This window comes from Musca autumnalis, unplaced genomic scaffold (genome assembly GCF_047663935.1).
Source record: "Musca autumnalis isolate F117 unplaced genomic scaffold, ASM4766393v1 scaffold_1, whole genome shotgun sequence".
Classification (NCBI taxonomy): domain Eukaryota; kingdom Metazoa; phylum Arthropoda; class Insecta; order Diptera; family Muscidae; genus Musca; species Musca autumnalis.
Window position 1 is genome coordinate 233,452,836 of NW_027411644.1, and position 18,708 is coordinate 233,471,543.

Sequence of the window (18,708 nt, forward strand, 5' to 3'; positions counted from 1 at the left end):
ACATCAAGAGATTTAATAAGGTATACAAATGTTTTACAATCAACATATATAAATAATGTGAACCCCCCTCGAAAACTGAATGTTGTGGAAGCTAGTTGGTCATTCGTGTCGTGTTTTTTAACAGAAATTACTTCCATTTAGTTGGCAATTTACACGTGTATTTACGGCATGGCGGAATAAAAAGGTGTAACGCCAAAAACAGCTGATCATCATACCAGTTGTCAAAATGCATTATTGTGAATAAAATCACATACAAAATGTAAACAAGCAATTCACGGTAATGCATTATTGTGAGCAAATGTGACGTTTTGGATGATTTGATGTAACACCTTCTAATTCCATCATGATTTACGATTATAATTTGTAACGAATACTAACCACAATGATAACCTAATTTACACCGGGACCTTAAACACGAGTTTTGGCAAAAGTCGTCATCTATTCTAATTCCCGGTCCACACTAATGCGATTTCAATGAAATAATTTGATGAAATTAGGGGTCATTAGGTCGAGTTCCATACTAAAGTGGTTTTATGAAATTGCAGTAGTGAGAACTTAATCTAAGAAAGCCTAATTTCAAGAAATTATTTTAATGAATCGCTATAGTGTGGACCGGGACTAAGGAAATTTAATAGAAATGCCAACTTAAATGTTTTACTAAAATACGTTTGATGTAAATGCACTATTAGAAAACGTTAATTGACAGTCCACCACTGTTGTTTATGTCGAGGTTTTGAGATCTTTTGGCGATTTTCCTGGTAATATTTTCTTGTGTAATATTTTCTAATCAACTGACATTTGAAATGTCACACTATGTTGTTTATTATTTCGGGCTATTGAACAAGAGGATAAATGCGGAAGAATTATAAAAATGATCTCACGTTATGTTTACATTATAGCTTTTTGTCGGGTTTACCTCGTTTGTGAGAACTTATTTGATATATACACATTTTAAATCCACTGGATTTATTAAATCCTGCAATATGTAAACGAACTGTTAATCCATGTTTACATTTACGAAATCCATTCGATTTCATCTGTCAATTCCTTTGAGTATACGTCAAATGAAAACTCATCTGAAATCGATTGGATTTCATTTGACGTTTGAGCAATGGAGTTGACAGTTGAAATCGAGTGGATTTCGTAAATGTAAACATTGTATTAAAGATGCAATAGTGTGATGATTTGTCACTTCACTTGAATGTCGAATTTAAAAAGGAAATGGCTCTGGTATTCCTTTATTGCTTGAGGAAGGTAACGAAGCCAACCGCACTGTCAAATTACAGTACATTTAGACTATGCTGGAGTAATTTAGCAAATTCAGTGAATTTAAATTGTCATTTTCATGCAACACATGTCAAATAAATCGAGATAATGCACTGTTATCATCGTATAAATGTATAGTCTAATGCTAAGTTTACATTTACGAAATCCACTCGATTTCATATGTCAATTCCATTGCTTAAACGTCAAATAAAATCCAATGGATTTCAAATGAGATTTCATTTGACGTATACACAAAGAAATTGACAGTGGAAATCCACTTGATTTCGTAAATGTAAACATACTGTTAAAGGCATAATAAAATACAGGAGACATGAGCCCTGTTCCTTTACGTGCAAGAATCTTCAAGTTTTACCACTTTTTACTGGAAAAGCGTTCCCTTACTTCAGACAGCATACAATTCATCAAGGCGAATTTAACAAGGTGATCCAAAAGGCGAATTCAGATCGTAGTCTTCATTTGCTCTCAAAATTTTATGAGCGAAATATCCACAAAAGGTAGAAGAAAACGGTAAAATATTCTTCTCGAACCAATAATCAAATATTGCCGTCGTTGTCATGGCGTTACGCCATATTTACATTAGAGTTTTATGTCTGGTTAATGAGGATTTTTTGACGTATACGAAATTAGACGGCATTTACATTAGAGCTTTTTGCTGGGTTAAGCTTTTTATGAGAATTTATTTGACGTTTACGCTATGGAATTGACATTTGAAACCCAGTGGTTTTATTAGATCCGGTTAAGTGCAAACTGGGGTTTAATTTGACAATTTAAATCCACTGGATGTAAACGGCGTTTGCATTAGAGCTTTTTATGAGAATTTATTTGAAGTTTGCGCTATGAAATTGACATTTGAAACCCAGTGGGTTTATTAGATCCGGTAAAGTGCAAACGGTGTTTTAATTTGACAATTTAAATCCACTGGATGTGAAGTACTGTAAGCCGAAAGCAGAATAAACATTTGGACCGTTCTTTATTCAGTCGCATTTACATCGTACACGTCATTTAAGTTCTTAATTACTTTGAATATATTTCAAGTAAATTACGTATTTGTCTCAAATACAGTCGAAATCACATATAGCGTCGTCGTTATAGCGACGAAATCCAAAAGTCTCAAATTTCTGCGGTCCTTTATCACCCACCAAAAAAAAACAAATATCGCTTATAACGGCATATCGGTTATTGAGATGAATTCCATCGGTCCCTTGACCGTCATTATAAGCGATTTCGACGGTACTTGTTTTAGGTGCCAGTCTAAATTGGTTTTAAAGTTCATTTACAAATCAAATTGTCAATTAACCTGTCAAATAATTTAATAAATGCCAAAAACAATTGTTCTAGGTGCCGGTTTAGAAGATATTTTATGAGATCTTTGCTAGGACGTATGTGTCATGGACATCAATTGCAAACAACAAGAAAACAAAAAAAAAACACATGTTTCCACAACACTCAGTTTAATTACACCAAATTTATCTCTAATGATTATATAAACAAATTAAATATCAATAGTTTTATTGAGGTTTTATCCATTTATTTATGAAATTATCGTATTCCTTCACAGAAATATATCTTGTAACATTTTATTCACTCTAAACTTATCCTAATCTTAACTAATTAGAAATTAATATAAGCTATAATTTGTTTTCGGTAATATTAGCAACAAATTAATACAAAATTTTTATTAATAATAAAAAGCAAAAAACGGAAAACAATCATCTCTAAAACTTCATCATAACTTTTATCACTTGCTTTGCTAACATAACCCTGTTTTATTATTATTTATTATTTGTGTTTCTTTTTGAGGAAAACTTACTTTAGAATTGAATTTATTTATAGTAAAATATATTTTCATAAATTTTTAAGTTTAGAAACAAACAAAAAAATTATTTCTAAATGTTTTTATATTTTTTGTTTTATAAAACCACTTTTATTTATATTTATAATATATATAATTTTTAAATACTAATCGATTCATTTATTATTATTATGTGTCTCTATATCATACATTACATATACATATTTACTGTTGCATTTATGTATATTGATTTTCCTTTCTAAATGCAAAAAAATTACAAAACAATATACATATGTATGTATATTATTTTCTCTACCACACAACAATTGTGTTTCTATTTTCATTGTTTTTTTTTCGTAAACTTCATATTTGTATAATAATTTGCCACAGCAATGTTATTATTTATTTTCGGTTGCCTTTTTCAATTACATATCTCTCTCTTTGTTTTATGTATTATTTTTGTGGTAGTATCTTTCAATTATTTAGCTGCTATTTGTTGTTATCTTATTGTCAAATGTATTTAAAAGAAATACACATTCTTTACATTATGAATTTGTGAAATTATACATATTTTTGCAGGAGTCAAAATAAACGTTTTTTTTTTTCTAATCTCAGACGCTGAAATACATATTACAAGAAAAAATTTAACTTATTGTTAAGAAGAGAAAGGAAAGAGATCCACCATCTCTATACAAAATCTCAAAAATGTATCATGAAATATTTCACATTCTGGCACAAACTTTCTCTGGTGAAAAGAGATTTCCTTACTTCTCGTAGTATGAATAACTTAATTCAGTTGATAACAAGAAATCTTTTCTAATATTCTGATTTTTATTAAAAAAAAAAACAAAATTTAAATACAGTATGTCCCAACACAAGTATAAAGCTTCTAAAGGAATATGACTTGAATTTATCTTTTCGATTTATTCAAAAAGACTAATCGAAATGAACAAATAACGAACATGTTATTTTTGCTTTCGGATTTAAAACGCAATTTTAGGAATTTCCATTATTCATAGTCCCGGTCCACACTAGAGCGATTTCAATGAAAAAATTTCATGAAAATATGCGCCACTAGATCGAGTTCCATAGTAGAGTAATATCATGAAATTGCTGTAAAGGGCGACTCAACTAAGAACGCCTAATTTCATGAAATTTTTTTCAATGAAATCACGCGATTTTCCTATCCAGTTAAATATCTCTGTTCGTTAACTTCGCAAGTAAAAAGTATTTGTAAGTTCTTGGAAGTACTTGCAACTACTTCTCATTTCTCTTTTATTGAACAAGTTTGTTATCGAACAGCATTTTGTAAAAAATTTTACAAACTTTTAGGTTATCGAACAGACCTAATATTAGATATACATATACATATTTATATTTTGATTATCTTTTAGTATCGTTAAATCATGTACGGAATGAGAGCTTAAATATTAATGTTTATTTCAAGTCCAAATCTGACAGTTGCAATATTTCTTATAACTAGACATCGGATTTTGCATATTTTTCAAATAGTTAAATTGGTCAAATTCTGATATTCTTACGTATTCAAATACATATCTGCAAATATGACAATAATATATATAATATCCTCCAAAAATATCAGTTTTTTAATTTGAAAATCTGAAAAATAGGCAAAATTCTCTTCGTAAAGTAGAAATGTATGTCAATTGTATTGACTGCACAATTATTACTTACTTACTTATGCTTGGTTTACATTTACGAAATCCACTCGATTTCATCTGTCAATTCCTTTGTGTATACGTCAAATGAAAACTCATCTGAAATCGATGGTTTTTATAATAAACAGAACGTCTTGTTCCATAAGCCGAACTAAGAATAGATTTCCAAACACACCGATCTTTTGCTTTACTTCTCCAATTTTGGATGCCATGTTTTGTGATATCTTCTTCAACTTGTTGTAGTTCGATACGTTTTACTATATCGATGTCGGTCGACTGGTATAGCTCGTGCTTCATACGACGTCAGTATTCACCGTCAACGCATATTGGTCCATAAATCTTTCGAAGAATTTTTCTCTCAAACACACCAAGTTCTGCCTCATCTGCTTTCACAAGTACCCATGATTCAGATCCATACATATGTACGGGTAGTATCAGTGCCTGGTAGAGTGTAAGTTTTGTTTGACGAGAGGTGGCTTTACTTTTAAACTGTTTACTTAGACCAAAGTAGCATCTGTTGGCCAATAATATTCTTCTTTTGATTTCAAAACTGATGTTGCTCGTTTTATTTATGGCGGTGCTACCTCAAAATTGCAGTTCTGAACATCAGCAGTTGGTCCGAGTTTCTTCTTGCGTGTTGATACCATAAACTTTGTCTTATCGCCGTTGACTGCCAGACCCACTTTGGCAGACTCTTTTTCAATTTTCGCAAAGGTGCCTGTTACGGATCGGGTTGATCGACCTATTATATCAATATCGTCTCCATAGGCCAGTAACATATCATTATTGTATATAGTGCTATCTTTATCTCTATCGGTATATACATTCGCTTCTCGTATGACCTGTTCCAATAGAATGTTAAATAGGTCACACGATATGCTGTCACCTTGCCTGAAACCTCGTTTTGTTTCAAAAGGTTCCGAGAGGTTCTTTTCCACTTTAGCAGCTGATCTTGTATTAGCTAATGTCATCATGCATATTCTTATAAGTTTTGCAGGGATACCAAACTCAAACATGGCTTGAAACACGTTTGATCGAATTGGGCTGTCGAAGGCGGACAGGTGGTATGTGTCGATCTGTCTTTCGTGGGTCTTCTCCAGTATTTGGCGCAGTGTGAAGATTTGGTCAATTGTCGATTTACCAGGTCTAAAACCGCATTGGTATGACCCGATTATGTTATTGACCATGGATTTTAAAAGTTCACACAGTACACTCGACAGCACGTTGGGAGCAGACTTATGCCTCTGTAGTTTGTACCCACCGTCTTGCCTCCTTTCTTGTGTACGGGACATAGGAGGCTGAGGTTCCAATCGTTGGGTATGCTCTCTTCCTGCCAAATTTCGGTAATTAACTGTTGCATACTCCTTATCAGCATTTCGCCACCGGTCTTGAACAGTTCAGCTCCTGCTGCTTTATTGTTTTTCAGCAGATTAAATGCTGTCATGACCTCGCTTTGGCTAGGTGGAAGACATTCAACGTCGTCGTTTGCGATTGATTCTCGTGTATCTTCATCGCCGCCCATATTCGATACTAAGAACTGCATGAAATGCTCCTTCCAGATCCTCAGTACGCTATCTGTATCAGTTACCAGATTCCCTTCATGATCTTTGCAGGAGAATGTGCATGCACCATACCCTTCAGTCTGGTGTTTTACACTCTGGTAAAATTTGCGGACTTCATTCTGACTCCTGAACATCTCGAGTTTCTCACGCTCACATTTTCCTTGCTCTTTCTTTTTTCTTCTGAAAATACGCTTCTCCTCTCTCCTCTTCTGCCGATATTTTTTTTTTCGCTTCGTGTTGCTACTGAATGCAGGGTTGCTCTGTAGGCCGCGTTCTTTTTTTCAGTAGCCTTACGACGCTCCTGATAGTACCATCGATTTTATGTGGTTGTTTTTGGTACCCAAGCACAGATTTTGCGGCAGTTTGAATTGAGTGGGATATTATTTGCCACCTTTATTATAGAATTATTAAAATATAGTTCGTTTGAACGACCTAGTTCACCATATAGTTCAATGGACACCGGTAATTTGTATGAACGAACTGCATATGAGTTATATTACCTCGCTGTTTTCACACAAAAGTTTTGGACCAGTCAAATTGCCATTTCTTTATTTCAAAAATTTCGCCTGTCTAATTTAAAATTTCGAGGCAATCAGACTACTATAGCGACCTACAAAGCAACTACAAAATCGGATAAAAATTAGATTTTTTGTCCTTTAGGTCCTGGAGTTTGATTACAATTTATAATAGGCAGACAAACGGTCAGACACAACCCAGCAAGAATGCTCATTACAAAACCCCCTAATAACCCATTATTTTATTAGGGGCACAATAGAGTCCCTGGCCACACTAAGAGTAATTTCACTGAAATTTTGACATGAAAGTAAAAGAAAATGTAAAATAAAACGGTCTGTTTGTCTCATATGAATATTGCAACAAAGCAAAATTGCAGAACACATGAAACCGTGTACAGAAGTTTCTTGAAATTATGCATTTTTCCCAAAAAATGCAAAGTTTATGTCAAAATTTCATTGAAATTACTCTAGTGTGGCCCGGGACAGAGTGATTCCAATGAAATAATTTCATGAAATTAGGCGTTCTTAGATCGAGTTCCCTACTACAGCAATTTCATAAAATTACTTAAGTATTTTCCGGTCCACACTAAAGCGATTTCAATGAAATAATTTCATGAAAATATGCGTTCTTAGATCGAGTTCCATATAAAAGTAATTTTAATTTTTTCATTGAAATCGCTCTAGTGTGGACCGGGGCTATGGAACTCCAACTGAGAACGTATAATTTCATGAAATTATTTTAATGAAATCAATCTAGTGTGGACCGAGACATTTTTAGTGCAAGTTTCACCGTGTGGCATAAGACATACACAACCCTGTTCTTGCCTAAGGGCGAAACCTATAACTCTGCGTTTAAAAAAAACAAAAACAAAATACATGTATTTCAATTTGAAATATGTACATGTATTTTGTTTTTGTACATATTTTTGAACGCACACGCAACACGCAGAGTTATAGGTATCGCCCTAAAAAAGTACCAGAGCCTTCTGGCTTTGTAAAAACACAATTTTCGGTGCATAAAACAACGACAAACAGGAATTTTGTGTTTGTGCACCGAAGATGGTCCTTATACAATACAGATTATAATTTCACAAATTCTATACACGAACACACAGTAGATTTTGAGTTCCAAATTTTTCTCTATTTTAGTTCTTTATCGTCATCATTCGTTTCTTATTTATTTTTTCATTTTATATTAACAAATAGCGTCAATTGGAGTCCATGCCTAAGTACAATGAACGTATTTTGAAGACTCAATGAATTGAATACTTCATTCATACATGTAAAATATGTCCCAATATGGAAATCATCTTTCAAAAACCAATCAAAACTGAACAAATTCAAGCAATTTCCCTAGCAAAAAATATTTTTTTTTTTTTTTTTCATTTATATAAAAAATTCAAAAACCCGAAAAAATATTGTTAACTGTTCGATGTTCTACTTTGTTATGTTTTTTTATTATTACATCCACTCTTTTGGTCTTAATTTTTTTGTTAGCATCCAGCAATTTTTGAAACACTTAATTTTATTTGCAAATTGAATTGGTTTCTTTTATTACATACCCTTGAATTGTCTTTTCTAAATTTGGTTTGTATTCAAATATGTTATATTATTTGGTGTTTTTCAATAAATTGTTCATTGAATTTACAATTAAAATTTTTAAAAGAAATATATTTATTTTGTGCAATTGTTTCATTTCTGGATATATTGACAGATGTTTGTTAACGACCCATGACATCTGGTTCACTAGTTCTTATTTAAAGTGGCATTGTGTAACCTTAATTCTGCTAACGAAAAAAAAAAATAGGTTAAACTATTGAATGACAGGTTTAAATCACTGTTGATATCATTAGGTTTAAGCGACTACTTTATGTTGGTTTGTTTAAAAAATATTTAGGTGCCAGGCTGAATTAGGTTTTTGCAAGTAAAGCTGAAAACAGATACAACGTTTGATTAAAGTTTTGTGTCGTTTTGGCCGTTTTTACACTGTTGGGCATGATGCCGAAAAATTCAAATTCATTTGAAATATATCGTCGTCGCCCTGTTGTTGTTGTTTTTTTCTCGACGCCCAACGCAAAACTTTAATCAAACGTTGTATCTGTTTTCAGCTTAAATGACGCAACAGAAGCATCAAGTTGAAGAATTTTGCTAGTCTTGCACTCTCTTTCACCCAAAGCGCATAATTTCAAGGCATGTTATCTCATAAAATCACTCGCGTGTAGTCTTGGTTTAAGAAATGTATAGTGCAGGTGTTACATTTATTGCTCAAATTCATGCAAAACGTCAAAAGTTGTTCACAATTACCTTGTGATTTAATTTACAATAATGCTTTTTGACAACTAGTATAATTGTCTTTAGTTTTTGTCGTTACGCATTTATTAATGTGTCACGGTGTTACGCAAGCTCTATTTAACGTAAAGAATTCTACAACAACATCAAGAAAATCACTAATTCTGTCAAAATGTTTGTTTACGTTTTCATACAATTAATTCACATTTAAAAATGTCAAAATTCATTATTGTAAATAAAATCAAATACCAAAAATGCACAACAATGCATCATTGTGAACAAATTTTGACGTTTGATCGATGTAACATTTTCTTATTCCACCATGGACACTAGTAAGAAGAAAGTTATAATCTAGATCTATGTACCAGGTCACGTAAATAGCACAACAATAACTCTATTTTGGCCGAAAATTTTTCAAGCTGTCAAAATGTTTGTTCACGTTTTCATACAATTTATTCATTGAAGCCGCATTTACAGCAATGGATTTTAATTAAACGCGTAATTTATGTAGTTAATAGCTGATTTACGTTTGGCATCGTTTCGTGATTTCGTAAAGCTGAAAACACATCCAACGTTTGGGTAAAGTTTTGTGCCGTTTTTACACTGTTGGGCATGATGCCGAAAAATTCAAATTAATTTGAAATATATGCCGGCAAACAGATCAACGCTGGACTTTGGTGTCGGCGTCGCCCTGTTGTTGTTTTTTTCTCAACGCCCAACAAAAAACTACTCAAACTTTGGGTGTGTATTCAGCTTAAGCGTTTCGTGATTTCGCAACATTTACCATGATTTCGCATACAAAAATTAAATCATCTAAATGATTTAAACATAGAGCTGGTAAACCATCGATATTCCCAACATTAGATATTTTCGATGTTTCATTTAAAAAAATCGATAGCTATCGATATTATCGTAAATTTGTCATCGCCATTAATTAGGAAATAAAAATGGCGGGAATGTCTATGTCTCGGAAATGTCTATAAAGGAGAGAAAAAACAATTGTTTTTATTTAATAAAAAGATACAAAAATACAATTTACTTTTCCGAAAAATTTGTACGTGTGACTACGGACTTATTTTTTAACATCCACAAAACCGAAAAGCCGCGTAATTTCTATTCATGTCTGCTCTGTTCCTTTACTTTTGAAAATGGTAAAACCGGCAAAAGTAGTAAAAGTTGTAAACTGCTCCCATATGAATTGTATGGTGTCCGAAGTAAAGGAACGCTTTTCGAGTAAAAAGTGGTAAAACTTTAAGATTCCTTCACGTAAAGGAACAGAGCTTTTAATAAATTTTAGGTTATGTGTTCTTAATTCGATAATGTCGATAGGCAAAACTATAGCATTTCCAAATTAAATGAAACCTTTTCCAAATTGAATGAAACTTTTTCCAAATTGAATGAAACCTTTTCCAAATTAAATGAAACCTTTTCCAAATTAAATGAAACCTTTTCCAAATTAAATGAAACCTTTTCCAAATCAAATGAAACCTGTTCCAAATCAAATGAAACCTTTTCCAAATTGAATGAAACCTTTATATTTATTGAAAAAAAATCAGAATATTTTAAAAAGAGAAAGAAATAAAAAATAATATGTGTTTTCAACGATTTTTTACTTAAATTCTAATCTTAAGTAATGACATAAAAGTGTAACTCGCTGCATGTTTTGCTTCCTTGAACATAAACATTTCATAATTTTTGGGCATCAATTAATGTTATACCGAAATAATCCTAAGGAGAGAATTTAGGTTTAAAAAATTCCTAATAACACTGTGACACAAAATGGTGGTGAAAATCTGGGGCAGAGATAATTCCTTTTGAGGATGAAAGTCCTTGTTGAGTATATTAAGAATCCCGAAGGACAGATCCGCCGTGAGTCGAAATTATGGCGTGATTAAAATTCTGCTGAAGACCATATAAGGCATCTGAAATTAACGTTATATCTTTGTTAAGAGTTGTTTTAGCTTATTTATGAAACTCGCTTCTAACTCGCTTCCTTCAATGTCCTTTTCGTCCTTTATTTTAAGAACCGCTATAAAAGTACCACATGATGACGTTTTTCAGCTTCGAAATGTTCTTCAAAAATGTCGCTCAGAAAATGTTAGGTACGACTAATCGATTTTGTCGCGTTTTCATGGTCTGTTGTTTGAGCTGTTCGATACAATGCTCAATCACGTCGACGGTATTACGATCTATACATTGTCCGATCGCGTAGTACGACTCTGGTACACAATTTTATTTTTGAAAGATTTTTTTCAGGATAATTTTTATGCAATAACTTAATAAGTAAACGAATGCACATAATGATAGAATTAAACCGGTATAATTTTAAAATTTTAATGCCATATTCAGTAATGTTGAACCCAATAGTAAAGGCATTTTCAAAAAAAAAAAAAAAAATGTGTACCAGAGTGGTACTACGTGATCAGACAATAGATCCTAATATCGTTGACGTGATTGAGTATAGCAACCAACAGCTCAATAAACAGGACTGTTCCAATTATGTAATGAGTATGTCCATTGAAAATTCCACAAGCAGCAAATGGTGAACCACTTCATTAGGTAATACAATAAGCCCCTGTTCTTATTAGCAATTTTTAAACCTTAATTCTCTCTTTAGCATTATTTCGCTATAACCTTAATTGATGCTCAAAAATTATAAAATGTTTAAGTTCAAGGAAACATGCAAAACATGCAGCGAGTTGCACTTTTATGTCATTACTTATGATTAGAATTTAAGCAAAAAATTTTTGAATCCCATATAATTTTTTATTTCTTTCTCTTTTCAAAATATTCTGGCTTTTTTCTTTCAATAAAAATAAAGGTTTCATTTGATTTGGAAAAGGTTTCATTTGATTTGGAAAAGGTTTCATTTGATTTGGAAAAGGTTTCATTTAATTTGGAAAAAGTTTCATTTAATTTGGAAAAGGTTTCATTCAATTTGGAAGAGGTTTCATTCAATTTGGAAAAGTTTCATTCAATTTGGAAAAGGTTTCATTTAATTTGGAAATGCTATATTTATCGGTATTGAATTTTTAAAATATACATAATCGATACTCCCGATAGTGTCATCAATTTTTTGCCAGCTCTATTTCAGCGTCAATATCGAAATCACAGTACTCATGATAGCCCCTTGCCACACGATGAAATGAATTTGGTGAAATTATGCGTCCTTAGATCGAGTTTCATATATATGAAATTGCCTCGACCTCGACCCAATAGTACGTTTTCATTTACGAAATCAAGTGAATTTCAACTGATTTCAAAGAAAAATCGTCTAAAATCCATTGGATTTCATTTTGCGTTTAACCAATGGAATTGACAGATGAAATCGAGTGAATTTCGTAAATGTAAACGCACTATAAGAGCGCCTTTAACTCTAAAGACACACGCTGAAACTTTCATACGAAACTTTCCCATAATTTTGGCGTTCTTAGGTCGAGTTCCCCACTACAGCAATTTCATAAAATTACTCTAGCATGAAACTCGATCTCTATTGTGGACCGGAACTTACTCTAAAGCCACACGCTGAAACTTTCATACGAAACTTTCCCATTATTTTGGCGTTCTAAGATCGAGTTCCCTACCACAACAATTTCATAAAATTACTTAAGTATGTCCCGGTCCACACTAAAGCGATTTCAATGAAATAATTTCATGAAATTATACGTTCTTAGATCGAGTTCCATATAAAAGTAATTTTAATTTTTAATTAATTTTAATTTTAGTTTTTTCATTGAAATAGCTCTAGTATGGACCGGGACTATGGAACTCGATCTGAGAATGTATAATTTCATGATATTATTTCAATGAAATCGCTTTAATGAACCGGGACTAAAATGGGAAAGTTTTTAGTGCAAGTTTCACCGTGTGGCATAAGACATACACAACCGTGTTTTTGGCTAAAAAAAGTACCACGAATTGCAACCCTTTAACGTAGCACAATAAAAAAGGTAGATGGTGAATTGCTGCAAAAATTGGAAACAAGGGTGCCACCGTGGTGCAATGGTATGAACACCCGCCTTGCACGCTGAAGGTCGTGGGTTCGATTCCCCGACCAGGCAACATCAACAAATTTTCAACGGTGGGAAAATACCCCTCAGTGCTGTTGGCGACATTTCCTGAGTATTTCAGCCATGTAAAAATTCTCTACATGTGGTGTCGCAGACACGCCGTTCGGACTCGGCGATAAACTGTAGGTCCCATATCATTGAGCTAATGTGAATCGGGGTGCACTCATTGATATGAGAGAAGTCTCCCTTGTCCCGTCGGGGATGTTTGTGAAACAATTATTATTATTATAAACAAGGTAAAAAATCACTTTTGCATACTTTTGCTCTTTTCCAGAGCCTGCAAGAAGCTACTACTTTTTACTACGATAACATTTGGTCTGTTCCAGTACTGCAAGAATCTACCAATTTTTACTACTTTTCCCGATAACATAAAGGAAAAAATGTTATCGTAGTAAAAAATAGTAGCTTCTTGCAGGTTCTGGAACAGAGCATTTATTTCCTTTATGTTATCGAAAAAAATAGTAGAAATTAGTAGATTCTTGCAGGACTGGAACAGACCAATTGTTAATTTTTCATTGTGTTCCCTTACACTTTTAATGGAAAAGAGGAAAATGTCAATAATTTACTTAATGTACAAATTTCTTCAAAAAGTACGCAATTTTTTAAAGAGAAGTACATGTTATGTTTTTTGTTTTCGTAGTACGGGAAAGCATTTCTAGCACAAGACAGGAAAAATATTGCAAACAGTATCATTTTATAGGTTCTGGAATACAACTTTTATCAATCGAAATTTCTAAATTGTTTCGAAAATTCAATCAGCGTCTACCTTGATTATTGTGATATGTTTGAAATTAACAAAAAATAATAGTACGTTTACACTCATATTCAACTTTCGATTCCATTGCTTCAAACGTCAACGTCGAATGAAATCCAGTGAATTAAAGTCCCGGGCCACACTAGAATAATTTCACCGAAATTTTAACATGAAATTATGAGTCTCTAGATTGAGTTCCATAGTAGAGTAAAATCATGAAATTGCTGTAATGGGGAATTCGGCCTATGAACACCTAATTTCATGAAATTTTTTATTGAAATTTACTCTAGTGTGGACCGGGACATAATCTAAAGCTACACGGTGAAACTTTCATACGAAACTTTCCCATTCCCATTTTTTGGCGTTTATAGATCCACACTAAAGGGATTTTATGAAATAACTGTATTGGGAAACTCGACCTAAGAACGCCAAAATAATGGGAAAGTTTCGTATGAAAGTTTCAGCGTGTGGCTTTAGTTCCGGTCCACACTAGAGCGATTTCGTTGAAAAAATTTCACGAAAGTATGCGTCTCTAGATCGACCTCCGTAGTAGAGTAAAATCATAAAATAATGAAAACTAATGAAAATCACGCTAGTGTGACTTAGACTTAGAGATAGATGAGATTTCCTTTGACGTATACGCAAAGCAATTGACAAGTAAAATCCACTCTAATTCGTACATGTAAACGTAGTATAATAGTAAACACATGGTTGTATTTTAGGATTTCGTGAAATCCACTGGATTTCGGAGCATGAGTGTAAACAAACCTTAACTCCATTGAATATCTGTCAAATACTTTTTTAGGCGCCAGTGTAATAAAGTCATATTTACATAAAGGGCATCATTTAAATTGTCAGTCTATTTAAGGATTTAAAGTTAAAAACCCTAGGCTACGTTTACATTACTGGTCCTCATTATCATGATAATTGCAAATAAAATTGAACTGTTAATCATGAAAATGAGTTCTAGTATAATTGGCGTTTTATTAAATATAGAGATTTACATTTACATAAATCTACTAATTTTACGTAGACAGAAACAAACCATTGTAAATCTTACAAGATTAAATTACCGCTTTAATAAATAACCAGAATAGGTGAAAATAAAGTGCCCATAAATGAAAAAATTATCATAATTTTTATTAATTTGCTTTTTTTTTTTGTTAAATAAAAAAACTTTTATTTTTTAAATAACAAAAAGAAATTAAAACGTTTAAATTGTTCTATGTTATTAAATAAGATTTATTAGTTTTTTTTTTTAATAAATGTTTTGTTTGGTTTTATTTTTACAATATTATGTTCCTTTATCATTCCATTTAATGTTGTTATCAAAATATAATATTTTATTAACCAAGATATATATTTATATTGGAAAACAAAACAAATGTATTTCTAAACCATTAAAAAAATAAAATTCGTATTATTTATATTAAAAACATATTTTTTCTGCAATAGCCCAAAAAATTAATCGTAAACAAATTGTCTACTCTCTTTTTTTCTTTCTTTCTCTCTCTTTCTATTTCTCTGTTTCCTCCCGTATTGCCACAAAACCAATATTTTTTGAATCTCTTCCCACCTACAATACATCCTACAAAACGCCTATACAAATATCTGCGACAATTTTACCTCGTAAAAAATAACTGCCCTGTGTTCTTTATTTTTATTTTGTTTAAATGAATCAAAAAACGAACAACAACAACACCAACCAACCAACAACTATGATGCTGTAATTACAAAATCAACCAACCCACCAAACAACAAAACCTATATACCATCAACCTGTTATTAAATTCTGACTAAAACCATGAATCGTGTGGCCATCGTGTTTGTTCCATTTCTAAAGTAGTAGTCGGTAAACGTAAATTTGATGGAGGTCACCAAAATCCAGCAGACATTAAGCGACGTTACCCAGGCGGTTTAATAGGAAATGGCGGCAGTTGGGGCAGTTTACCACTACCACAACAACCATTAGGCACTAATGGCGAACAATGGTATACGGATACGTTTTCTACATGGAGTTAAAAAAACGAAATATTTTTTCAAAACACAATTGAAACTCTAAACAAACACACACAAAATTATAACCCCCTCTTGAAATTATATAAAAATTAAAAGAAAATATCTATTATAAAATTTCATAATAATGGCTACAACAACAATAAGAAGAAAACTTCACACAATAATTATATAATTTTGTTTTTAGAAAACAACAATAACACAAGCAATACTATAGGCAAAAACAAAACAAACATATAAAACAAAACATAAATATACATTTTTTCTATATTTAAGGAGAAAAAAAAATAAAAGTAAAAGTAAAAATTAAAATCAGTAGGAATTCGAAACACAAGAAAAAAAAACGGGAAAAATTAAAATTTACACAGGCGTCCTCCTTATAAAAGATGGCAAAAACAAACACATATTTAATTACAATAAAAATTACAACATTTTTAAATATAATCTTAACAAAAGTAGAAACCACAATCAGCTTAATTTTTAATCCAAGAACATTATATAAAACAAAAAACACAACAATTTTAAGCACTTTTTATATTAAAACAAAACATGAAAAAGAAATTCATATTTTACACAATTGAAAACAACAAAAGCATGAGATATGTATTTTTTTATTTTTTTCAACTAAAACAAAATTTCTTATTAGTTGCAAAAATAAGTAATATTTTTTGTTTGTTTTTTAAATAATAATTTTGGTTAACAATAAATTATTTTTGTTAAAAACTCTTTTTTCCATTAAAACTAAACAATTTTGAAATGAAAAATTCTAAGCAAAGCTTAACAAAAAAATAAATAAATAAAAAACAATACACAAAATTAAAACAAACATGTATTTATCTTTAAGCAACAACACAAAACACACAAATTATTGACTGAATTCAAGGAAATTGAATTAAAAAACAAAAACAAATTAATTAACAAGGAATAAATATTTCTTCAAGCATAAACGTTGATGATAATTACTTTTTATAAAGCAACAACAACAACAAAACAAAAATATTTAATTTCAAAAAAGAAAAAAAACATAAACAAAAACTTTAAACAAATCTAACAACAAAATATGAAACTAATGCTGTCATGAAAAACAAAAAAATTACTGGACTTTTGTAAGGAATTTGAGAGGGAATATTGATAAATAAAACAAAAATATGAAATAATGCAAGTCAAAAAAGAAAAGTATAGCAAATATACATGTTTTAATTATTATATAATTAAACAGTATGAAAAAAGTAAGAAAAAAGATAACAACATACAATAATTACCAAAAAAATCCCATTACAGTTGTTTTTGTTTCCATCATTGTTTTCTTTTTTGCATCATTTGTTAGAAAAAAACACCGTCCAGCCTAACGCAACCATGGAATAAAATTCTTCTTTTCAAAATTTAAAAAATCCTCTTCAGTAACCAATCTATGGGCATTTTCCTTGGTTGCTCTTTAAAATCTGCATCTGTTTTGGACATTCTAATACATTGTGTTTTTGTTTAAATAATTTGTTTGAATTTGTCTCCCAACTTAATTGTGCCTTAGTTTAGTTTGTCAAAATACAACCTTCAAATGATAGCTTGAAATTTTATTCAATGAAAATTTTGTGGAGTTTTTAATTCATAAAAGTCTTCTGTGGGGACATTAAGAGTAAAGTTTCCGTTGTCATCCCCCATAAGGAACATAAGCGAATTACATAATTATTTCCTGTCGATTTCATATATTTTATGTCCGAAATTATCACTGTTATCAGCTCTTCAGTGTTTAAACATTCTAATAAAGTTTAAATAAAACTATTATAAATGGACCTTCTTTAATGTGTTTTTCCAATACCAACAAAAAGTTGCTCTAAAAGTTTTTCACTTCATTTAAATTTTCTTTAAAATTGGCATCACTTTAACCCAAGCATGGTCACATTTGGCACGCCGGTGCCGATGATTTTCGGCAATTTACACGCACACGACCCGAATGCTCAGAAAGAGCGTACAAAAGAGAACAAATGTTTTGATTTGTTATTGTTTTATAGCTTGCGTGAATACAAACCATGGTGGAATAATAACGTGAAACGCTAAAACAGCTGATCTTCATACTAGTTGTCAAAATGCGTTATTGTGAATAAAATCACATACAAAATGTGAACAAGCAATTCACAGTAATGCATTATTGTGAGCAAATTTGACGTTTGACATGATTTGATGTAACACCTTCTTATTCCACCATGATACAAACTTACTAACACACTATTTGCCAATATTTTGAATACGTTCACATTTTCTCCGATCTCTTTTTGGTCATGCGTGCTTTAACCCCAACTTATGCTATGTTTACATTTACGAAATCCACTCGATTTCATCTGTCAAATCCATAGGTTAAACGTCAAATGAAATCCAGTGGATTTCAGATGAGATTTCATTTGACGTTTGAGGTATGGAATTGACAGATGAAATCGAGTGGATTTCGTAAATGTAAACTTAACATTAATTTGCTTAAATTATTTCTGGTTAAAGAATAAAAGGCAAAGGGCGATCTAGTTCGAATTTGTCTCTCCATCACCAGAAATGACAAGCCAAAACTATTATGGCAAAACTATCATCTAGACTTCAGTGTTTACATATTTCGTCTCAATAAATTGCAACAAAATTGAATAAAATATCAATTCAAAAACCAACTTTATTCAATGTTTTTTTGTTTAAATCTTCGCTCAAAATTCTTTTGAATCTTCGCCTTTTTCTGTGAAATTTACATTAAAGTAATCGTGACT

The 18,708-nt window shown here is 31.5% G+C and overlaps 1 protein-coding gene across 50 annotated transcripts in view; it reads left to right on the forward strand.

Annotated features, from left to right (window-relative positions):
- The window catches only part of Syp (synaptotagmin binding cytoplasmic RNA interacting protein), a 329,536-nt gene extending 312,396 nt beyond the window's left edge, over nt 1–17,140 (forward strand). For 19 of the 50 annotated variants that reach the window (XM_073960380.1, XM_073960390.1, XM_073960381.1 and 16 more), the window contains one exon: nt 15,792–17,140. In XM_073960380.1, coding sequence (XP_073816481.1) covers nt 15,792–15,970 — 179 coding nt within the window. In that variant the 3' untranslated portion in view covers nt 15,971–17,140. Of the gene's footprint in view, nt 1–8,041; nt 8,505–15,791 lie in introns of those variants that run through there. The other 31 variants (XM_073960430.1, XM_073960382.1, XM_073960429.1 and 28 more) reach the window with 4 other exon arrangements.
- The last annotated feature ends 1,568 nt before the right edge of the window (nt 17,141–18,708 follow it).